This window comes from Pogoniulus pusillus, chromosome 13, assembly GCF_015220805.1.
Source record: "Pogoniulus pusillus isolate bPogPus1 chromosome 13, bPogPus1.pri, whole genome shotgun sequence".
Taxonomy (NCBI): Eukaryota; Metazoa; Chordata; class Aves; order Piciformes; family Lybiidae; genus Pogoniulus; species Pogoniulus pusillus.
Window position 1 is genome coordinate 15,493,868 of NC_087276.1, and position 22,045 is coordinate 15,515,912.

Sequence of the window (22,045 nt, forward strand, 5' to 3'; positions counted from 1 at the left end):
GTGGAGGAAAGAATACACATGAATTGTTTAGAGCAAAGAACACCAGGGCAGATGTTCTTTCCTAGGAAGGTAATGAAACACTGCAACAGGTTTCCCAGAGTGGTAGTTGAGGCCCCATCTCTGGAGATACTCAAGGTGAGGCTCAACAAGTCTCTGGGCAACCTATCTAGCCGAGGGTGCTCCTGCTGACTGCAGGGGGAGTTGGACTGGATGAGCTTTGGATGTCCCTTCCAACCCAAACCATTCAATGATTCTATGAAGGCAACATCTCTGTTAGTCCTCGACGCAGTTAGGGTGCGGGGCTGAGATTGCTGGACAAGCCTTTACAAGGACATATGCAGAAGAGAGGAGAGGGAGCACTGAAGTTCTAGAGGTGGTGGAAATATATTTGTTTTTTTTACCACTCTTGTCATGCTGGTGGTTGCTTGCTTGCTTCTGCTCTCCAGTGACTTTATGCTGCACTCTATCAGAGGTGGGGGAGGAAAGCTGAACTGTAAATGTCATTCAGTGCTCAAGCAGAAGGTGACTGCTTTGCTTTGTGTTTGCCATATAGTACCTAACCTTTACATGGTGCACAAGTACCTCATGTTCTGCAGCTACTAAAAGGACTGGGAAAGCAGGTGCAGAAGGTACTTGGTCACTAGCTCACTGCTTGCCTGCTTTGTGCTACCAAGGGTCTAAAATCTGTCTGCAGTAAAAACAGGTTGTGAAACTTTTGTGCTTCTCTGTGTTTTGTCTTTTTGTCCAGAGTGTTCACGTGGCGGTTTCCCAGCACCATTTGTACAGAGTCCTTTCAGTTCCTTGAGAAGCTCAAGGATGTTGAAAAATCAGACCAGCCAGACAGCTTCTCCTTTAAAGATCAAGAAAACAAGGCATCAGAGGACATGATTGCATTCCCCATGGATGGACCTGGTGGCCAGTGTGCAGCGATGCTTTCCCTCTTCTCCCTGGGACTTGTGTCTGTCAGTGTGAGGATTCCAGAGCAGATAGTTGTGGTGGACAGCACTATGGTGGAAAATGAAGTCATTAAAAGGTAACCACTGTTATTTCTGGTAGCAAATGCAGCCTGGGGGGAACTTGAAGGAAATTGGACGGACACTGGCACTTGCACCACTGTCACAGAAACATTCAGGTTGGAAAAGACCTTCAGGATCACCCAAGTCCTGTATTGTGGTATGTTTGACTGTAATGTGGTTCAATTTCTCAGGGAGCATTCTGAAGACTTAATGGCACTTCAGTGCAGACTGTCACAGCCTTGGACTGTGTTTGTTTTGATGTGTGACATTTAAATTGCCAGGCATTGCTGCCATCAGAGCTGGAGCGGAAGGGAGCAGTGTGGCTAGGTGAGCATTCTCACCAAGGCAGAGTCTGAGAAGGATTAGCAGCAAGGTTTCAGCTTTAGCAGTGAAGCCTGTCTCCACACTGCTGCCTCTGTGTATTGTCTCCTCTTCGATTTGTTTTTAAGCCTCCAGTAATTGCCTAGCACTGAAATTGACGCTCGCTCCCCCCAGGCATTCTAATCCTGTCAACAGTTACCCTAACAATCATTATGTGTTTGCTCTTGCTGTAGTTTCCTGTTGTCTACACACATGGAAAACACTTTGTTCCCTTTCACTTTAGAGCAGCTTATTACTTATTGGATGATTGTTATCCTGGTCCTCCTCCCACAATATGCTGCCCTTTCAAATCGGCAGCCTCCATCCCTTTGCTTGGCTTTTGGTATAGTAATTCAAGTTACCCAGCTTTGCTTCTCTCGTTTTCCTCCGCACTCGACTGTGATGTCAAAAACCAACTGCCATGCTGTTGCTGACAGGTCTGTGCCAATGATGTCAAGTTATGGAGGTGATGTACCTGTCAGTACAGCCCAAACAGCAAAACAGGGAAGCTGAATCCCCCGGTGCAGAGCCTGTGACTAATTCTTTTCTCCCATAAAAAAAGCGTGCCCTACACTGCAGCATCTCCTCTGGTCTCAGTCTTTGTGCTCTGCCAGATGTTCCCTCAGAGTGAAGACCTTTCAGGTCATCGAGTCCAACCAGTCTCTAACTACCAAGGCTGGTGCTAAACCACATTGCCCAGCACCACATCTCTGCCTCTTCATAATCATCTCCAGGGATGGGGATTCAACCATCTCCCTGAAGAGACTGCTGAGGTCCATCACTTTACACTTGGGCATTTGGGTTTAATTTCAACACAGCGAGTTTCCTTTTCCAGGGATCCTTAGTGTATTCTCCTTCCTGTAGTTGCTTGCTGTCAGCACTTCAAATCACACTGCTGTGGACATAGCCACAGCTGTTGCTGACTGAAGAGCAGGCTGCAGAGGATCTCCTGTCCTTGCTCTGCTCACTGCAATGAGTCACTTTCTTATTTTGGCAAATAAAGCTTAACAAACCAACCAAACACCTCCGTTTGCCGCAGCTTGGGGAAAGAGGGACTTGAGGACGACGATGAGGACGACGATGACTTAGATGATGGCTCTGGAGGCAAAAGGAGAATAGAAGTGAAAGCTCGGCAAGCGTCTCACACCAATTACTTGCTAATGAGAGGCTACTACGCCCCCGGGATCGTCAGCACACGCAACCTCAGCCCCAGCGACAACATCGTGGTCAATGCCTGCCAGGTGAAGGTGAAGCTACGCTCAGCGCCACTGCCGGGAAGACTCAGCTCTCCAGGTTAGTTCCTCTTTGGCCTAACTTTCAGGACAAAAGGCAGGGTACTCATCAGCTGAGGAGCTGCTCTGGACAAAGCCTCTGCATGGGAACCTTCTTTGTTCATTGCAGGTGCAGTTTGCCTTGTTCTGCTTTCTCTCCCAACCAAAAGCAAACAGATGCTTGACTTACAGAGGCACTTTTTGTTAGCAACAACTCCCTGCCTGTATATTTTGCTGTCTGAAACTATTAATCTCAAGAGAAAGTCTGGCCTCTGCTCTGTTATCCCTTCTCCAGGAAGTTTTTCACTCCTTCCTGCAACTTTAAAGACCGTATTATATCACCCTCAAGCTTTCTCCTCTGTTAAGGGAAAAGAAAATCTTACAGAGAATTTACACTAAGAATCAGAGAATTGTTGTGGTTGGAAAAGACCTTTAAGATCATCAAGCCTGAGTGCCTGAAATAGTGATGTCCAATCTCTGGACTAAATGAAACATGTTGGTAATAATTACAGCTTGAATATTTGTGTTTGATCAGCACTCCCCCTTAGAGAGCATCTTACTTTCAAGGGGCTGGAGCACCTCTCCTACAAAAACAGGCTGAGGGAGCTGTGGATGTTCAGCCTGGAGAAGAGAAGATTCCAGGGAGACCTAATAGTGGCTTTCCAGCACCTGAAGTGGGCCTACAAGAAGGCTGGAGAGGGACTGTTTCCAAAGGCCTGCAGTGACAGCATGAGAGGCAATGGTTTGAAATGACAGAAGAGGAAATCTAGGTTGGACATCAGGAGGAAGCTCTTTACCATGAGGGTAATGGAACACTGGAATAGGTTGCCTGGGAAGATAGTTGAGGTCCCATTCTTGTAGATGTTCAAGTCAGGTTTGACAAGGCTCTGAGCAACCTGCTCTGGTGGAGCACGTGCCTGCTTACTGCAGGGGAGTTGGTCGAGATGACCTTTGGAGGTCCCTTCCAACCCAAACCATTCTGTGATTCCATTTAGCCAGGAAGGCCTTTTAGCTGTTCAGCTCTTCAGCTGGTGCTGTCTCTGCCCACTCTTGCTGCTGTTGGGGCAGAAGTCAAGTGGACATTCTTTGTCCTGTCTCTGCCTCCAGGCCTACTGAGCTGACAGCTCCATAGAGTTGTTCTCATTCTGACTGGGCAGCTGCACTCCTTTGACAGCCATGTGAATGTTCCACCAGGCAGGACATAAAGACAGCTGCAGATAAGCAGGTGAGGAGCAGATAGGAACAGTGCCACAGCTGCCCTCTGCTCACCCAGGCCTGGAGAAGGTGTTATGCTGCTTCAGCTTCTGGGTACTCTGTGCAGTGGGGGAGAGGTTTGTGCAGTGAAGGACCCAAACACAAATGCTTTCTCATACTGCTAAAGTGAGGTGTTGGAGCTTGGAGTTGATACCAGATTTGGCCAACAAGTTTCTGCCATGGATCAGCTGCTTTCCAGTTTTGATTGACAGAGCCTCCATAGTATTTCCTTGTCCTGGTCACTTGGTCTTAAGACTTCCAGGAGAAAGGAGAGGATTCCCTTTGGCTCAGATCTAAGCTTGCCAACCCAATGTTAAAATACCAGCTAATCTGTGCTGTCTTTCAGCAGTGCCTCACTGTGTTAGGAGGGTCACCCTTGCAAATCATCTTGCTCTTCCTCTGTGGATCCTTTCAGAAACAAATACGTAAGGCAGAGAGATGAAACTGCAGCAATAAAGATGGGAAAGTGTGAGTTCTGTAATTGGAATAGTCTAGAATGTCTCTAATCTGTCTCAGAACAGTTCTCTTTCTGGAGTCTATCACACAGTAACAACTGCTTCTCACTTTATACACTTGGGTTTTCTTTGCTCTGCAGTTTCTTCTCTGCTTGATATGGCTGTGGGAGTCTCCTGCCTCCCTGAATGTTTCACCAGGCTGATAAAAGTCCAAGAGGAAAATTACGAGGTTGAAAGGTTTCTTGAGGAGTGCAGAGAAGGCTACAGCTACAGCCCCGGGGATGTGGCTGCTGTGCTGGAGATCCGTGCTGCAATCGAGGCCACCTCCCACTTTGGGATTTGCAAAGCTGAGCTGAGCAAACGCTTCTGCAGCTATGAAGAGGTGGAAGCTGAACGCAGCAGGAGCTTGCAGCAGTACCTTCAGGTGGGTGTGCAGCCAGCTGCTTTTTCTACAGTACTGTTTATGTGCTCAGTATTCTCTTGAACAGGATGATCCTGTAGGCTGTAGGAAGCAAATATAAGTTGAGCAAAACTGTTACTGTGAGGCAAGAGATCACAAACCAATACATGAGAGCGATCTCATCTCTGTGGTGGGGAGGCCAAAAATGAAAGCAGCACTTAGTCAAAGATAGGAGTGGACTGTTCCAGAGACATAGAAGTTCCAGCATTCACCTTTTGGAAGCAGAATGCTCTTTCCAGGTTACATTTTAACTTCACTGAGGCTGAACAGAAATGCTTGTGTTGTTAGTTCAGAGAAGCTTAAGGGGTAAAACATCTTTTCAGCTCCAGTGCAGCAGGAGAGAAAACCTGATGTTCTCCTGAGATCTTCCTTTTCCTTTACTGCTGCTATTTGTTTAAACTGACATTTTCCAGTGAAAGCTCCGGAGACAATTTTTGTGGGAGTTATTTTTGTTCTGTTTTATAGGACCTTGTTGAAATGCAGCAGGTTTTAGAAGTAGGAGGCCATGCTGTCAGACTGGTTGCCATAGTTTTTGCCAAGCCGTGGCTACTACATTCAGTGTGTCTGAAGAATAAAGCAGAAGACTCTGATCAGCAGGATGCAGACACCACTATCCTAGATGTACAACAGGATTGCCTGCCATCAGAACCAACAAAAGGAGAGGAATGGTCCAGAGAGGAGGAGCAGCTGGGAAAAGACATGGAGTCTGTCAATGAAGAACCTCCAAGGAAGAGATGCAGGACTCAAAATGAGGTCCTCCAAGACGGCAGTCAGCTCTGCCAGGGTTCACAGGGCGGTTTGAAGGGTGCAGATGAAAATAACTTTGATGCAGATGTTAGTGATCCTGTTACAATGAAGGAACCTTCAGCTGTGGATGAAGAAAGGGGGCAGGCAGGACATGGAGATGAACTGCCAGCGTGTCCTCCAGATGCTGCCAAGGTGGACACTTACAAGGAACAAGAAGAAGCTTCTGAGGAAAAAGAACTTGAAGTGGAGAATGATGAGCTCAGCACTGAGTGCAAGCAGCAGACCCCTTGCCTGGAGCAGTCAGCCAGCGAGCAGGAGGATGAGCTTTCCTTCTTACAGGAGAGCCCAGGGGTCTCTAAAGGTATGTAGGAGCACTGCCCAAGAAATAGAGCCTGGCTCATCCACAGCTGATCCCAAACAGAGAGCTCTATTCCATAAGCAAATGTTAGATTCTTTATGAATCTGTACCAGAGAGAGAGGCTGTCATCTCTCACAGACCAAGTGCCATAACACTACTTGAGCTGGAAGGTCTCGAAGGTTTCACATACATCAAAGATTCCTTCCTATGCCTGCTGCTTGGAATGTTCATGACTAATGCAGCAGCGTGTTTGCCTTAGAAACTTCTCTCCATGTCTTACTCATCTGCAGAAACAAACTTGGCTCTGCAGTTTCTCACCCTGGCTTCAGTCCAAAGGCTAGAGCACTCTAAACCTAGAAAACCCAGTGCTGCTGGTGTACAGTTCACTGGAGTGCCTGTGACTGAAGCTGTGAGGTCATTGAGCCATGCCCCAGAAAGAGGCACATGCCAGTGAGAAGATTAATAGCCTCGTTTGTAACCCAATTTGCCTTCATTTTCATTTCCCTTTTACTGCCAGTTTTCTCTTTTAATAGCTGGTAGCTCTTGCCAAGCTTTCCTTTAAGTAGGTTGTTGGGGATTTGGGTTTGTTTCTATCAGCTCCGATTTCAGGTTGAATCACCAGCTAACTGCTGGAGGGATATTTTGCCAAGACCATCACCCGCGGGCAGAGCTGCCTCGTGTCAGTGCAGCCTGATCCCTGCAGCACCTCAAGAGCCTGGCATTGTTCAGTGGGAAATACTCAGGGCTCTGCACAGCACAGACCTCAGCACTGCTGAACGTGATGCTGCTGTTTGCACTGAACTTCCTCTGCTTGTTTGTGGCACTGGAGTTAAAAATGATTGTGTTATCAAGTGGAGATCTTTTTGTTCTTGCTGCTGAAGGGGTTATGTAGACTTTGGCCAAAGCTGCTGGCTGCTGGGTGTGGCAGAAATACCCACATGAAGTAATTGTGTACTTAAAGCCTGTGACATAATGCATGAAGGAAGCTGCAGAGACAGCTGAAAGGTTCAGTTTCCATCCTGAAGGCTGCAGCTTCTCAGACTTCTGCTTAGCTGCCCTATGATCACCAGAAGCACTAAATGAAACCTAAGGGAGTGCTTGAGAGTGGTGACCCTGCAGGGCTCTGTGTGAGATTCTGTTCTGTCAGTACAGACGGCTGCCTCCGGCTCAGCCACCTCCTCGGGCTTCTAGGAATACAACTTGTTGCTGTGATTTGGCAATGAAACCACAAGAAGTGTAGGTGGAGTAGACAGGTGTGGGACGAAAGGGTGTGTGCAGGCAAAGGGAGATCAGAGCCCCTGTGCAGCTGAGGACAACATGTGGCATGGTTTGCTTGTGTTTTCTACCATAAGCTCAGCCACCTTTTACTTTCCTTCCACTAGATAAAGAGTTTGGGTTAATTGGGTTAATTAAAACCTCTGTCTTCTTTTCTTTGCAGGAAGTTGTATGACAGATGTACCCCAGGCAGACAGGGACCGGTGAGTGACAGACGGCTGCAGAATAACTGAACACCACTACCAGCATAAGAGACATTTAGAGAACAGGGCTGGTGGGGAGCAGCTGAGGGAGCTGGGGTTGGTTAGTCTGAGGAGGATGAGGGGAGACCTCATTGTTCTCTACAGCTCCCTGAGAGGAGGTTGGTGTGAGGTGGGGGCTTGGTCTCTTCTCCCTAGTCTCTGATGATAGAAGGAGCAGAAATGACCTGAAATTGTGCCAAGGGAGGGTTAGGTTGGAACGGAGGAAAAATTTCTTTGCTGCAAGAGTGGTCAGGGATTAGGAACAGGCTGCCCAGGGAGGTGGTGGAGTCCCCATCCCTGGAGGTGTTCAAGAAACCTGTGGCCCTAACACACCTGGGGACATGGTTTGATGGCCACAGTGGCATTGGGTTGATAGTTGGACTGGATGACCTTTGAGGGCTTTTCCAACTCAAACAGTTCCATGATTCAATTCTATGATTCTATAACATTGGGAAGAGAATTATTTGGAGACCAAATTTTCATGCTGTGCTGAGCAGCAAAGCACTGACAATGGACACTACCCACATTGTACTCCCTTTCTCTTGTTAATGTTACTCATACTCCTATGCTTGCTGAAAACATTTCTCTTGATACACATTTTCTTCCCAAAACCAAAGAGCTTCAACCATCAGAGCAACAAAACTTGGTTTGTTTCACAATCTAGTGCTAGAAAGTCTCACATTCCACTGGTACCCAGGAAAAGCTTGGAGAAACTGCAGGATGGAAATTAGAGCTTCCCTGCAGGGTCTGTCTTTGGACTCCAGAATGCTAATAAAGAAGGAATTTCTTCCCTGTCTGGGCACTGGTGCTGTGTGTTGCAGACTGAAGCAGGTTGGGGATAACTTTTGGAAGGTATCAGAGGACGAGACTCAGCTTGACAGGGTGCTGGGCCAGCTCATTTCAACTTTACTAGGACCAGATATCCTTGGGGTCCCTCCCAAGCTGGCATTCTGTCATACTATGAAAACTTCCCTGCTCATCAAAAGTTGTGGTAACTGCTGGGTGGTATCATGGTGCTGTGAGTGCTCCTGGAATGGTGAAGACCTGGTGTGGTCTGTGGAACTGTTCAGCAGGTTAGCATCATCCTGCTGAGAGCAGCTGCAGAACTGACACCTGGCTGATGAGCAAAGGGGTGGGTGTTATGCAGAAATGCTGATGCTGCTGATGGGAAGACCAGCTAGAGGAATAGCTCCTGACAAAGCTGAACTTCAGTTGTCCTTGCAGGGCCTGGGAGAACGTCTGCTTCATTGGGAGGCCATGGCGGATCGTGGACGGGAACCTCAACAAGCCTGTGTGCAAGGGGATGATGGAGGCTGTGCTCTACCACATCATGACAAAGCCAGGCCTCACCGAGGACCTGCTGCTGCAGCACTACCTGGGGGTGTTGCAGCCCGTGGCCGTCCTGGAGATCCTGCAGGTATGTGAGTCACCACCAGCTGTGTCAGCTTTGCTTCTTCAGCTCCCACAGGTAAGGCAGCAGCTGCTTTGCTGCAGATCCCAGAGAACTGGATGAACCATAGAAAACAACCTCCCTTTAGTGTAAATTAACCAGAGCTGGAGCGAGTCCCTGCTCAGTGAGAGAGGGCGGGGGGCCCACTTTATTCATCCTTGAAATTACAACTACTGGTTGTAAATTGTGAGCTTGCTTCTGAACTGGATGTACAAGCAGCTGAAATTAGACTTGGTTATGGAGGATGGCTTAGCACTGTGAAGTATTAAGCTGGGTTGTTCAATGCAGTGTTAATCACCAGGGAATTTATCTTAGTTTTTTACCGTATGTGCCTTCCACATATGGGTTCTGTGATACAAGAACAGCTTGAAATGTGTCTATGCTAGACAATAAACCTCCTGTCTTGCCAGCCTGCCTACAGCCACACACCCTGCACTGTGAAACAACACATGGCCACAAGATTTGGATCTCCTGGGGTTTTTCCCCTCCATATTGAAGTTTGATTGTCACTACTGCAAATGAAACCTTGATTTCCTTTTTTTTTCTTTCTTCCTGCAAAGATTCACAATATTTATGACAGCAGAAATAGTTCGGTCCTGCCCTGAAGTCTGGCTTCCCTTACTGCTGCTGAAAGTCAGCATTCCAGCATTCACGTGGCTGATGGCCGTCCAAAGCCTACATCGTGGTAGCAGTGCCAGCTGTTGAGCATCCATCCTGTGCCTGGGTGTTCCAGCACAGCTCATCTGCCTGTCCTGTGCCACAGCGACACTGTCCAGAGGCTGGCTGGGCACAGGGGACAGTTTAGGGGTGGGATGTGCACTGTGGGACAGCAGCACAGATTCCTAGGCAGTTGTGATGCAAAGACACAAACTCAGGCAGTTCTCTGTACATTTTACAGCCTGGAGAACTGGGATCTAACTTCCCTGCCAATAAACGTGGTAAGAACTGGGTTTGAAACCAGAGGCAGAGCTTAGATGTGTAATCTACCAGTGTTAGTAACTGTGTAAGATGACTGACTGCACACCAGCTGTTTTTAGCAAACAAAGCACATACAATATCTTGCTGGGCATTGCTGCATGAACAGCTGCTAACCCCTTCTGAGCCACAGCTCTGGGGTTTACTTCTTTACCAGCCTTAAATCCTTGCTAGCCAGTCCTAAACTTTGAGATCCGCTGTTCAGCACATGTTGTGTCAGCAGCCAAATGTCAACCTGTGTGCCGAAAGTTGCACATGAGCATCTGTCCAGCTGTGTGAACTTTGTTGTGCTGGAATCTTTGTCATCTCCACAGACTTCTGTGGGGGTGAGGTGAAGCCACTTCCAGCATTTCTAGGACAGTGCTGAGTGTGGGGGTTTATTACCACAACTACTCAAGACTAAATTCTGTGAATTTCCCTGCAGGGGCTGGAGACTCTGGGTTGCATCAGACGGTTCTACATGAAAAAGCCATCCCCAGTGTCGCTCTTTTCTCAGCCAGCTCTGAAAGAACAGCTCAGTGACCCCAAACTGAGTGAAACCCCAACTGTGTACTTCGAACCCACCATTGACTGCACTCTCAGGCTCGGGAGAGTGTTCCCCTCTGAAGTGAACTGGAATAAATGGGTGCAGGTTATCCCTGTGTGAAGGAGGTAAAGCTGAGCCATACAAACTGGGTTGGGACAGATCAAATGTTTGTGCTCCATCATGTTTTTGATAAGTTATTTGTCCTTTTTACGTCTACATGTATTTATGCTGAGAATAAAGCATCATGTTCAGACACAGGTAATGTTTGATCCCACATGAAGTATTTACCAATAATTGCACATAGTTCATAACTTCTGCTTTATCTTACAAAGTATTCACAGGTCACAGTAAAGGTACCTTTTCCTTTTGCTTTTCCTCCCCCTCAGGCCACAGCAGTACCACTTCACTTTTACTGCTGTACAACAGAACAAAAGCAGGCCCAGGGCTAAGGTTTGGTAACACTAAGTTAACTCAGTTAACCGAAGGTCTGTATGCATTTTACACACTGGCACTAGTTTATTACCTGTGCTTTTAGCAGAGCCACTGTGCCAGGTGCGATCGGGGCTGTCCCCGGGGCCACAGCACTTCAGGCTCTGAGGTGTCCGGCTCAGGTTTTAAAACACCCACACATGAGACGCTTACTTCCACCCAGGGGTAGCTTTATTACAGGAGAAGAGAGCCATGCCCACAGCCAGGGCCTGCTCCTCGGCCTTAGCAGAGGGAGAGCGGCCGGGCCCCGGGCGTCCTCTCAGGCCCCAGCGCCCAGGCCCCGGACGCCCTCTCAGGCCTCAGCGCCCAGGCCCCGGGCGCCCTCTCAGGCCTCAGCGCCCAGGCCCCGGGCGCCCTCTCAGGCCCCAGCGGCCAGGCCCCGGGCGCCCTCTCAGGCCCCAGCTCCCAGGCCCCGGGCGCCCTCTCAGGCCTCAGCGCCCAGGCCCCGGGCGGCCCCTCAGGCTCCCGGTGTCGGGGCGCTCAGTCCCGCCAGCGGTGCCCGCACTGCGCGTTGCAGCACTTGTAGAAGGTGGTCATGGGCTCGTCGGCCGAGCGAGTCTGGATCTGCATGAAGTAGGCTCGGGGATGTTCGCACTTGGGGCAGGGCTCTGCGGGCGAGGCGCGGCGCTGTGAGGCGAGGTGAGGCGAGCCCCGGTCCCTCCCGTTCCCCTCCGACCTTGGGCCCGGCCCTACCTGCGGTGGAGTCCACGTTCTCCCAGGCTGCGGCGCCGCCCAGCACATCGTCCACCTCCTTCAGCCGCGGGTACTTCCTGCTCGTCACCTGCGGGACGCCGCCGGTCAGCGGGGCCCAGGACGCCCCCGCCTCTGCCCCCGCCTCGGCCCTCCCGCCGACCCCGGTACCTTCCGCGTCACGTTGCGCACGTAGGGGCAGGTGGTGCAGGCGAAGCGGTGGCAGCGCGGTCCCTCCTCGGCCACCAGCACGTTCCCGCAGGCCGGGCAGAAGAGCAGCATCGCGGCATCGCCCGAGCCGCGCCGCCGGTGCCGCCCCTTCCGGCGGCCGTAGCGGCGATGGCGGCGGAGGCTGAGGCTGAGGAGGAGATGGCGCACGCCGAGGTGCTGGAGCTCTTTCAGGAGGCGCTGTCGCGGCTGGTGCAGGACCCGCTGCTCTGCGACCTCCCGCCGCAGGTGAGGCCGGGGACCGGGTCGAGGCCGCGGCTGGGGCCGACGGCGAGGCTTAGGCCTGCCTCCCCCGCCTGCCGCCGCCGTGCCGCCCGCAGGTGACGGCGGAGGAGATCGGCTCGCAGGTGGCGCTGGAGTACGGACAGGCCATGACCGTGCGAGTCTGCAAGGCGGACGGCGAGATCATGCGTGAGTCCTGGCGCCCTGAGGGGGAGAAATGGGGTAGGGGCCGGGGCGCTGACAGGGCTTTCTCCCTTACCCTACAGCCGTGGTGGTGGTGCAGAACGCCTCGGTGCTGGATCTGAAGAAGGCGCTGCGGCGGCACGTCCAGCTGCGACAGGCACGGCAGGGCGGCGTCCAGCACCTCAGCTGGTGAGCGGGCCCTGGGCGGGAGCCCTGCTTGCTCCCCTCCGCCTTCAGCACCTCCCCGCAGCGGCCGGGCCTGCCGCCGCGCCCGCTGAGTGTTTCTTCCTTAGGAAGTACATCTGGAGGACCTACCACTTAACGTACGCCGGCGAGAAACTGGCAGATGACAAGAAGAAGCTGAGAGAGTAAGTAAGAACCTGGTATCGGGGGTGGAGGGACTGGAGAGGCCTCGCTGGAGCCCACAGAGCATCTGCACGGGCAGGGCTGCCTTGGGACTTTGTGTGTTGCCTTTGAAACTGAATGGAAATGGCACCAGCACTGCACTGGGAGGTGGGAGAGGTCCTGTGCTAGCAGCCTGAGCGGCATCTGCATGACAAAAAGGCCTCAAGGAGTTTCTCACCCATCCTATGCTGAGCACGTTCAGCCAGTTCAGGTCACAGCAAGGCATTTGCCCCCACTGCCCCTTGTCTGTCCATGCTGAACCTCTGTAGAACAGGTGGTGCTTATCAAGCTTCTACCTTCAGTATCCTGCAGAGACAGAGTTAGTAAGAAAAAGAATGAGGGCAAGGGGAGTAGAACATAAAGATGGGCAGGGACCGTGTCAAGTACGTGGAGCACCTTAGTTTGGGAAAGCTGGGAGCACTTAGGGATCATCTACTCAGCATGTGGTCAGGACACACGATGTGGTGGAATGGATCCAGTGCAGATGAGATCGCTGGAAATCAGCTTGTCGGACTCTGCACAAGCAGGGCCAGCTGGAGCTGGCTGTTCAGGGCTGTGTCCACTTGGGGTTTGAATACTTCCACTAATGTAGACTCTGGAGAATCTGTTCCAGTGTTTTGTCACAGGGCTGAGCTGTGGAGGTAGGAAGAAGAGTGGAAGAATACTAAGTAAAGACCAAAAGAAGGATATGTGGGTTGGGCTCTGGACCTGCTCAGCCACCAATGAGATTATTCCCACATTTCTATGCCCATTGGCAGGGCAAAGAGATAGGAGATGCTTGTGAGCACTCCAGCAGCTGCTTACAGCAGTACTGGATGAACCAGGTGTGTGCAGGCCATTAAAAAAAGCTTGGCTACAGGGTTAAAAATATGAAAAACTGAGCAAGACAGCCCTAATTAAAGCTGTCCTTGAGAGATTGGGCCATGGGGGAGAGAGGCTGTGGCTAAGGAGAGCTGCAGATGCTGCTTACCTCCCTCAGTGCTGGCAGACTGCGCTGCATACACAAGTGAGGACTTGAACTTGTCCTGCATCAAAGCACAACTTGTGCTCATAGGAGTCCCTGTGACCTCCCAGGGAAGGGGCAGCTGTAGGATTTCAAAGGTTCTGGTTTCTGGGAAACTAGCATGTAACAGCCTGACTCTCTGTTCAGGTATGGCATCAGAAACAGGGACGAGGTCAGCTTCATCAAGAAGCTTCGAAAGTAACCTGTCAGGTAAGCCCTGAATTTGTTAAGAGCTACCACTGTTTCATCCTCCTTAGGCCTGGGTGTTCAGGTTCAGAGCAACTCATGCTGCTGCTCTCTGCTATGGCAGAGCTTTTCTGAATGTCTGTACCCCTCAGCTGGTTGTGCTCCTCTGAGAACTGGGAATGATAATTCAGCTGCTGCAGCTCACACACTGCAGGGGCAGCAGCAGCAGCTTGGTGTTGGCACTAGTGTGTCTCTAACCCTACTTGATGTTTGACTCTGCTCTTACAGCAGCTTGAAATTCACTAAAGGCAGCATTCCTCCACTTTTGTGGTTGCTTCCAGGACCTTGTTTGCTTTTAGACTTCTTGACTGTCTGGAAAGGACTGTCAGAAAGGGGGCTGGCTGCTAGCTCAGGCCTCAGAGGGCGGAGGTCTTTCTGCTACAGGCACTTGCCAACCCCACGTGCCTTTGGGGCCTACTGTGTGCCTCACACCCAAGTGCCTGTTCTCTCATTGTGCCATGCAGAGCACCTGCAGCTAACAGCACACAAGGAAATGCACCAAGCAGCCATTAGGTGCTCACTGGCGTTTGCTGGGGCTGTGCTTTGAGCCATTCCTCTCAGTTACTGCAAGCTGTAAGGAGAAGAGACTTCAGCTGACATAGCCTGTAGGTTTTAAGTCCCAGCTTCTCCAGATCTTGTTTTACAGGAACTTGATTTACCATTTCACTGTTCTTAGAGAGGACCCAGCACTAGACAACTTTTGGTGATGGCATTTGTGTGCAGCTAATGTGTTTCAGAACAGGTAGAGCACAGGAAGTAGCAGCATCTGTACTAATCCCTTTGGAGCGCAGAGAAACCTAGTCCTGGCATTGTGCTGCTTTTGGAAAGCTGTGCATGAAAACACAAGATGTGACCAAGACTCTTCAGCTTAGAAAGTTCAGCATTATGTGTGCTGCTCTCCACCTCTGAAACCACAGTGCCTGAAGAACAGAGTGGTAGTACCAGCAGCCCTTCAGATGCTTGACTTTGTGTTTTGCAGCTTCAGCTAGCTGGGGTAGAAACTGTTGCTCTGTGGCCCCCTGTAACTTTGTTCTTCTTTCAGGTCCACTGCATGTACAGCACTGGAGGTGGGCCTGTGACTAGCAGTCACTTGCAGCACTGAGCCCCATCACCCCCCAGCTGTCCAGGAGCTGCTGTCACTGCCAGCCATTCTCTTCTTTTAACAGCACAGAGACTCCAACACTCCCAGGGCCAGCCTGTAGCTTCAGCGCTTCCCAGGAGGACAAGGCTGTAGCACTTCACAGAGAAGCAGACTGCAGATGACTGGACATTCTCACCTGTTTTTTGCACTGTTTCCCCTCTGAGCTGTATGTGGATTGTACCTGCAATGACTTAAAGAGATCCTCTTGTTTTTAGCTTTTTGAGGCACTTATTTCCAGGGAAGAGCAGAGATGAGATACAGTAACAAACATAGTCTCAGACCATGCAGAACAATTAACAGTAGCTAAAACGCTACCTCACCATTTAATCACCACCTTAGCAGCAGTAAACAAGTCTGGTTAAAAATGTAGTATTGAAACTAGTGTAATAAAAACAATGGCAGCAGAGGAGGTTCAATACAATTGAACAAGGCACAACCGCTCCGTTTGCAGAGTCTTCTGAGATAAGGCAAACCCTGCCTGCCGAGGGCTGAGGAGGCAGTTTAAATTATCCATGGGCAGGGTTAGAAGGGTAATTGGATTAGAGGCTTTGTCCCAAAGGAGGTGGTACAGCAAAGGCAGTCCCTCTCCAGGTCCTGCTTGAGAAGCCAGCCTTTGCCTGTCAGTGGAGCTGCGCGTCCAGGTCGTATTTCTCGCAGAACTTGTCTGTGAAGGGGATGCAGGTGAGGAACTCGCACCACTCACACTTGATGGGGTAGAAATAGAAGAGGATCACCAGTCCTGAGAAGAGTGCGATGAAGATGAGCTGGAAAACTATGATTTGGCATCGCTTCCTATACAGGTCAAACTTCCCAAAGCTAATGTAGGGCAGGAAGGCAAAGGAGAGGAAGAAGCCGCTGATAAATCCTGAAATGTGAGCAAAATTATCAATCCAAGGCAGGAGGCCAAAGGCAAAAAGAAAGAGCACCACGGCCAGCAGCTTGAAGAAAGCCCTCCATGGGCGTGCCAGGATCTGCCAACTCTGGAAGAGCTCCACAAAGAGACAGGCCAGAATCCCAAACTGGGATCCTGCAGGGCCGACCTGCAGAAGAAGAGCGTCACAGGTAACATCAGGCATGGCCCTGCCTGGCTCCTGCAGCCAGCCCCAGGTAGCACAGGTTGTGGTGATTCAGCTCCTCTGGTGTGCTGTAGCCTCAAACTTCATCCTTAGGAGGGGGTTAAGGACCCAGATAACTGTGGGGCCAGCGACCCCCAGAACAGACTTCAAGGAAGACACATACGGTGCAAGTTCCCAGAGGGAATAAGCCCCTGAAGGCAGTCTCCTGGCTGCCCCCCACCCACCATGCACTCTTCCTTTCGAGGGACCTAGAAGATCCTCCAGGTCCTGCCATGCAGTCTTATGATGTGAGACAGTCACATCAGACTTATCCAGGTGTGACACAGGGACAGGCCAGGACAGTCTGAGGAAAGTGAACTCTCCTCTTTGCCTATGTCCTGCCTGCCACTTTCATGTGGAAGGTCTCCAGCAGCAGCAACATCTCTTCACTGGATGACCCTCTCCCCCCATTCATCAGCAGCATTCTTGCTGCAGCCACGCTGGGCCAGTCCCTCAGCAATCCCAGGGTACTTTGCTCAGCACCTAGATAGTGGCTGTGGTGCTACAACTCTGTGCAATGCCCATGGTGCAGAGGGGAGCCCAGCTCTGGTGTCAGCCTCTGCCTGGGAGGCACAGGCGTGTAGAGACGGTTCAGGGCAAGTTCCCAGGACCCTAGTCTGCAGGAGACCCACCTCTGCTCTGTAGGGTAGAAATATTGCACTGGCAAGGTTTCCAGTGATGCCACTGAGCAGGTAGATGATAGAGATGCGATGCCATCCTGCCAACTTCTCTAGGTCCCGCAGGATCGTCATTTGGAAACAGACTGAAACCAGACAGTGCAGGATCCTGCCAAGTTCAGAGTACAGAGCTGAAGCAGCAGCCACTGCAGTCACCTTCTGCTGGGCCTTGCTAAGACCTCCTGGTCTGGCCTTGCCCGCACCTCTAATACCCGCTCCCAGCAGGGGCAACAGCTCAGGTGCCCAGGGAAAGGGCTGGCAGAAGCCTCAGCAGTTGATCCTACCCAGACAGCAGCAGCTTTGCCCCTGCGCTTACCCAGCGTGCAGGAAAAGCGAGAGCCAGAGGCGGTAGAACTGGTCAGGGACTTCTGGATTCAGGAAAGGGAGGAGTCCACAGACATCATCCATGCAGTGCACCTAGGGCAGAAAGGGGGTGAGGTGTGCCAGCCAGCATGGCCCTGTACTCAGAGCTGAGACTGAAAGGGCTCTCCTCACTCCTCTGTGTCACATCCCAACACCAAGCTACACATGACCCTACCCCTGCCCTGGGCAGCTCTCTGCCCTCATTCTGCACCCCAGCACACAACTGAGGCATTCTTGTTTGTTCATGAATGGAGCAGGAAGCTTGTGTTGTCTGCTGCTTCCACAATGGGCCTGTGTTAGGCTTCCACAGCTGCCACCCCGATTCCTGACCTGGTCTCCAAGGTGGGACAGATAGCTGGAAGCGAGCTCTGCCACTACAGTATGGATGAGCAGCTTCCCCTGGGTTCAGGGTGGAACAGGCAATGGGAGTCCCATCTGAACTGCAGCACAGCTGTCCCCAAACCTTGCCAAGGTGCTAAGGGGAACGAGAGGGAGGGCAGTCCCAGCCCCAGCTGCACTCACCTGAGAGCAGAGTGTTGCCTCCTCATGGAAGTAGCCCCGCATGAATTCGCAGTACTCACGGGAGGTTATCTCACACCTGCAGGAGGCACAAGTGCTCAAAATCAAGAACTAGTCGTGTGGAAGATGCATGGGACCATCCTGTGCCCTCCCAGAACACTCACTGCCAGTCCCCAAGGCCCATCCCAAGTCTGCCTGAGGAGAACTACTGCCTTCAGCTGCCCCTGACATGCTGTAGTGTCTCTGCAGCAGTCCACTCCTACCAGAGTTTACCCCTGCCTCTCTCCCCATACAGGCCTGAGATTGCTCCAGAGCCTGGTGCCCTGCATACAGGGCTTCCAGAACAAATGCAGGCTGAGCTAGTTACAGTTGAGAAAGAGCCACCAGAGCTTGGGGCAGGTGTGGCTGTGGCACTTGGTGCTTCTGTAGCTGACAGTGTAAAGAGAGGTGTGAGGCCAAGAACATCCTGGTTATGGCTTTTAGGAACAGAGAAGCTCCTTGGACAGCACTGACTGTTCTCCCTAGCTGGGAAAGTCAGGCCCAAGCACCAGGTAACTACTCAAGCTGAGGAGCAGCATCAGGAAGAACAAGATCTTGTTCCTTATCAAACCTAGAGCAAGGTGCTTCCTGACATCTCCTTGAGTGCTCAGGGACTCCAGACTGGGGCCAGTGTAGCCTGTCAAGACCAAGCCGGCTGTTCCCAAGAAGTGCAGAAGTATTTAATCCCTTACAATCTGGGTCCCTCCCAGTTGCAGGAGCAGTTAGGTGAGATGCCCTGCTGCACTAAAGACACAGGCTGGCTGCTGTCTCCTCATCTCAGAGCCCTGCTCCATTTACAGAATCACAGAATTAACCAGGTTGGGAAAGACCTTCAAGATCATCAAGTCCAACCTATTACCCAACACCATCTAATTAACTAAACCAAGTGCCACACCCAGTTTCTTTTTAAACACTTCCAGGGATTGCAACTCCACTACCTCCCCCAGCAGCCCAATCTCTCTCTCTTTGAAGAGATTCTTCCTGACATCCAGATTAAACCTGCCCTGGTACACCTTGAGGCTGCGTCCTCTTGCTCTGTCACTGGGTGCCTGGAAGAAGAGACCAACCCCCACCTGGTCACAACCTCCTCCAGTAGGTAAGTAAGGTCCCCCCGAGCCTCCTCCAGGGTAAACACCCCCAGCTTCCTCAGCCACTCCTCACACGGCTGTGCTCCAGACCCCTCCCAGCCTCATTGCCCTTCTCTGGACACGTTGGAGCATCTTGACATCTTTCTTAAATTGAGGAGCCCAGAAATGGACACAGCACTCAAAATGTGGCCTGACCAGCGCTGAGTACAGGGGCAGAAGGACTGCCCTAGTCCTGCTGAAACCTGGGAAGCCTGGCATGGCTCTCTGGCCAACTCCTCAGCAGGGCTCTGGGCTGCATGTGGGAAGGACAAGGATGACAAATGGCTCTGTCTGCAACCTGAGCAGAAACCCCTGTGCCTCAGCCAGCCCTCTGCACACAGGAAGAGCTCATTACCTTCCTTTGGTCCCGATGCAGCAGGGCCTGCCTGTGATCACACAGTCCATGTGCAGATGGTTGGTATAATTCCCAGCACTGTTCTTGGTGCAGATCTGGAACACAACATCAGACTACAGTCAAAAGCCATAGTCCCTTGGGGAGAAGCCAGGTCCGTGGCCAGGGGGCCTCCCGAGGCCTCTGTCTGACAGCAGGATGGTGCCTGACACCCCACCTGCCTCAGCCAATACCAAGGGATGAGAAAAGCCCCAGGGCTGAGTCCTCAATCCTCTTGGTACCCCAGCTGGGCACAGGGCTTTAGTGAGCCCAGGGGAACTTCAGTTGTGGGAGGGCTTTAAGCCTTGGCTAGACAAGGTTATGGCTGCCCTGATAGGTGTTCGTGACAGCAAAGCAGAGGGCCATCCCCTTCTGCCAAGGGAGCTGTGGCTCTGCACAGTGGGATGCAGATGCCATCTCCCAGCTGCCCTGCAGGCTCTGTGCCACCTTCCATGCTCACCGGCCATTTGGTGATGTCATCTGGCCACTCATGTGGCTCCATTGAGGCTGGCTGCTCACATACCCTGCAGCAACAGAAAGCAGAGATTAGCCTGTCCCCAGCACCGGGCAGGATTCCCCCAGGGCCACCAAACTGTCCCTGCCCCCAGGGTGCAGTATCATAGCTCCCCACTGTCTCTGACAAGAGGCTAGTTGACAGCAACATCAGCTGCACCATAGCTGTGCTGATAACAGCCACAGCATCCCTCAGCAAGCAGAGATCAGGGCTTCAGCACAAAGCAGCTGCCCAGTAACTTGCTGGCTCCTTCCAGAGGCACACAACACAAAAGGTGGCATTCGACTGGTCTCAGCTCTATGCCAGCCCATGGTGATGAGAACAAAGGCATGTGGGGCACTTAGCAGCTGGCAGGGCTCCGGGGCACTGGTGTGCTGGGAATTGACTGCTGCATTCCAGGAAAGGAGACTGTGGGAGCAGGTGAGAAGGGGGAGAGGGACAAGGAAGGCAGCCACAGCTCTCAACAGGCCACTATGCAGGTGGGCAGCCAATAGGTGTGGAGAATAAGGGCAAGCATGTCCCCGTGTCCCTTGGTCTCCAGAGGCACTGCTGTCCCATCCAGCAATCAGCTGGTCTAGGATTCCACACCTCTCATTCTACTGTTACAGCAGCCCTGCCCCACCCAGGATGGCAGATGAGCTAGCAGGGACCTACCTGGGGTCCTGATGACAAACAGACCCAAACTGCCTCTTGCTTCCTGCCAGCGTTGGGGTGCTGGGGTGCTGTGGCCACTTCACCCACACAGCCAGCGTGGACTGCAGGAGAGAGGTCATCATGAAGGCCAAGGTGGGAGAAGCATCAGTAGGAATGGCCCTGAGCCTGCAGGGCCTCCACACTCACCGAGCACTCCTCCTCCGAGGTCTGCACGCAGCCTGACTTGTCATTGCGCACGCAGCAGGCAGAGTGCTTCTCCTTCTCCCGCTTGGCGCTGATGAAGCTGTGCACCTGCTGGTCCTGCCTCATGCACGGAGAGAACTTGGCCCCCAGGTGGATCAGGGCCTCCTGTCAGAGATGGAAACATCAGCTCAGCCGAGGGGGAGGTGAAGATTGCCTGGGGCAGAAGAGGCTGGGGGAACTTGAGAGCGACCCCTCTCAGACTCCAGGGACAAGTCCCGCATGCTGCAGCCCAGCACGTGTCAGGCTTGCTCACACATCTGCTCTGAGAAAGGCAAGCCCAGAATAAAATTTCAGGGATTCCCTTGCCCATGGTCCCAGAAAGGCCAGCACTGTGGCCAAGGAAAGAAATTTCAGGACATGTCAACCCTTCCCAGGGAAAATGGCATCAGGAAAGCTGTCACGCACCAGACAACTCCAGCATGTTCTCTAGCCCCATGCTTGGCCTTGTAAGAACAGGGTACAAAGCAGGAGTGCCAAGGCCCACCCAGCCCCCATGTAGCCCGTTCTGCAGGGTGGCTGGGGCTGGGAGCACAACTGCAGCCTGACAGTGAGGGCAGAACCACATGGGAAATCCTTGTGGCAGCTGCTAGCACCATGCTCCAAGGTGTGAATGGCTTTGGTCCCTGAAGCACAGTGTCCCAGCAGTCCTAGCCAAGGACACTCACTGAGCTGGGCCCAATCCAGAAGTTCTCCTGCTGAACATATTTGACATTCTCATAAACTCCTCTGTTTCGCAAGACCTGCAAGAAGAGAAAGCAAAGGCCCTGTGAGCTCCTGCCAGCAGGGTCAGCAGGGCAAGCAGCAGGGGGCTATGAAACACAGCAGCCAGCATGAACACAAATGTCCACAGCCTCTGACTGACACACACTGCTCTCAAATTGGTCTTCTGCAGGACCACAGGTAAGCTCCCATCAAGGCCTGGGTACCTTCATCTTAAGACTTCACCCTGCCTACTTCAACTTTCAAGAAATCCCAGGGTCCAGAGACCTAGGAGGAGCTGGAGAACCTGCAAAAGGCTTTTAACAGCTCAGAAACATAAAGCAGCACCTGCTGGCAACATAGGCCCAGGTGCTGGTGACTGTGCTCTGAAAGCTGTCAGACATGTAGGTGAGAAGGTCCCCAGGGCATGTCGTATGTGGATCAGGGATAAGGCTTTAGAGATAGGTACCTCACCAACCTTCAACACCACGTGTGAAGTCTACAAACAGCTTCAAGATCACCTCTCAAAGTCAGACAAGTCACTTGCAGACACATCACAAGCAAAATGCTCCAAGTGTTGTGAAAACTTAACTCAGGTTTGAAAGATTCCCCTGCCGTGGAGATCCCTCTGGTCTCCAGCAGGAGAGGAACAAGTTGTTTGGAAGGGCTCCCAGCACAGGCAGGAAGGGAGCCTGGAAAGGGCTCACC

General features: G+C 51.9%; 4 protein-coding genes across 11 annotated transcripts in view; 2 read left to right on the plus strand and 2 right to left on the minus strand.

The window, feature by feature from the left end:
• GTF3C1 (general transcription factor IIIC subunit 1) overlaps positions 1–10,651 on the plus strand; it is a 48,730-nt gene extending 38,079 nt beyond the window's left edge. For both annotated transcript variants that reach the window (XM_064153094.1, XM_064153095.1), the window contains exons 31-37: positions 749–1,033; positions 2,416–2,669; positions 4,497–4,780; positions 5,282–5,924; positions 7,360–7,399; positions 8,663–8,855; positions 10,288–10,651. In XM_064153094.1, coding sequence (XP_064009164.1) covers positions 749–1,033; positions 2,416–2,669; positions 4,497–4,780; positions 5,282–5,924; positions 7,360–7,399; positions 8,663–8,855; positions 10,288–10,509 — 1,921 coding nt within the window. In that variant the 3' untranslated portion in view covers positions 10,510–10,651. The remainder of the gene's footprint in view (positions 1–748; positions 1,034–2,415; positions 2,670–4,496; positions 4,781–5,281; positions 5,925–7,359; positions 7,400–8,662; positions 8,856–10,287) is intronic.
• Positions 10,652–11,031: 380 nt separating this feature from the next.
• Positions 11,032–11,850, minus strand: POLR3K (RNA polymerase III subunit K). The gene is made up of 3 exons (XM_064153119.1): positions 11,740–11,850; positions 11,572–11,659; positions 11,032–11,486 (listed from the first exon to the last, which is right to left on the minus strand). The coding sequence occupies exons 1-3, from the start codon at positions 11,848–11,850 to the stop codon at positions 11,359–11,361; spliced, it is 327 nt and encodes a 108-aa protein (XP_064009189.1). The 3' UTR covers positions 11,032–11,358.
• A 57-nt stretch (positions 11,851–11,907) lies between these two features.
• Positions 11,908–22,045, plus strand: part of SNRNP25 (small nuclear ribonucleoprotein U11/U12 subunit 25) — a 147,944-nt gene continuing 137,806 nt past the window's right edge. Inside the window, exons 1-7 of one of the 3 annotated variants that reach the window (XM_064153113.1) lie at positions 11,908–12,024; positions 12,117–12,207; positions 12,285–12,390; positions 12,495–12,569; positions 13,757–13,819; positions 14,898–14,922; positions 15,022–15,210. In XM_064153113.1, coding sequence (XP_064009183.1) covers positions 11,908–12,024; positions 12,117–12,207; positions 12,285–12,390; positions 12,495–12,569; positions 13,757–13,811 — 444 coding nt within the window. In that variant the 3' untranslated portion in view covers positions 13,812–13,819; positions 14,898–14,922; positions 15,022–15,210. Of the gene's footprint in view, positions 12,025–12,116; positions 12,208–12,284; positions 12,391–12,494; positions 12,570–13,756; positions 13,820–14,897; positions 14,923–15,021; positions 15,211–22,045 lie in introns of those variants that run through there. The other 2 variants (XM_064153112.1, XM_064153114.1) reach the window with 2 other exon arrangements.
• The window catches only part of RHBDF1 (rhomboid 5 homolog 1), a 38,951-nt gene continuing 32,185 nt past the window's right edge, over positions 15,280–22,045 (minus strand). For 3 of the 5 annotated variants that reach the window (XM_064153105.1, XM_064153109.1, XM_064153107.1), the window contains exons 10-18: positions 21,304–21,378; positions 20,582–20,743; positions 20,396–20,496; positions 19,688–19,751; positions 19,192–19,286; positions 17,674–17,749; positions 17,105–17,205; positions 16,744–16,897; positions 15,280–16,036 (exon numbers count right to left, since the gene is read on the minus strand). In XM_064153105.1, coding sequence (XP_064009175.1) covers positions 15,617–16,036; positions 16,744–16,897; positions 17,105–17,205; positions 17,674–17,749; positions 19,192–19,286; positions 19,688–19,751; positions 20,396–20,496; positions 20,582–20,743; positions 21,304–21,378 — 1,248 coding nt within the window. In that variant the 3' untranslated portion in view covers positions 15,280–15,616. The other 2 variants (XM_064153106.1, XM_064153108.1) reach the window with 2 other exon arrangements.

What these genes read in the sequence shown, in the direction of transcription:
- POLR3K (XM_064153119.1), bottom strand. Translation starts at nt 11,850, where the DNA reads ATGCTGCTCTTCTGCCCGGCCTGCGGGAACGTGCTGGTGGCCGAGGAG. An exon ending in TGCGCAACGTGACGCGGAAG is followed by an intron (nt 11,660 to 11,739) that starts GTACCGGGGTCG and finishes GGCGTCCCGCAG; the next exon opens with GTGACGAGCAGGAAGTACCC. An exon ending in GAACGTGGACTCCACCGCAG is followed by an intron (nt 11,487 to 11,571) that starts GTAGGGCCGGGC and finishes CCTCGCCCGCAG; the next exon opens with AGCCCTGCCCCAAGTGCGAA.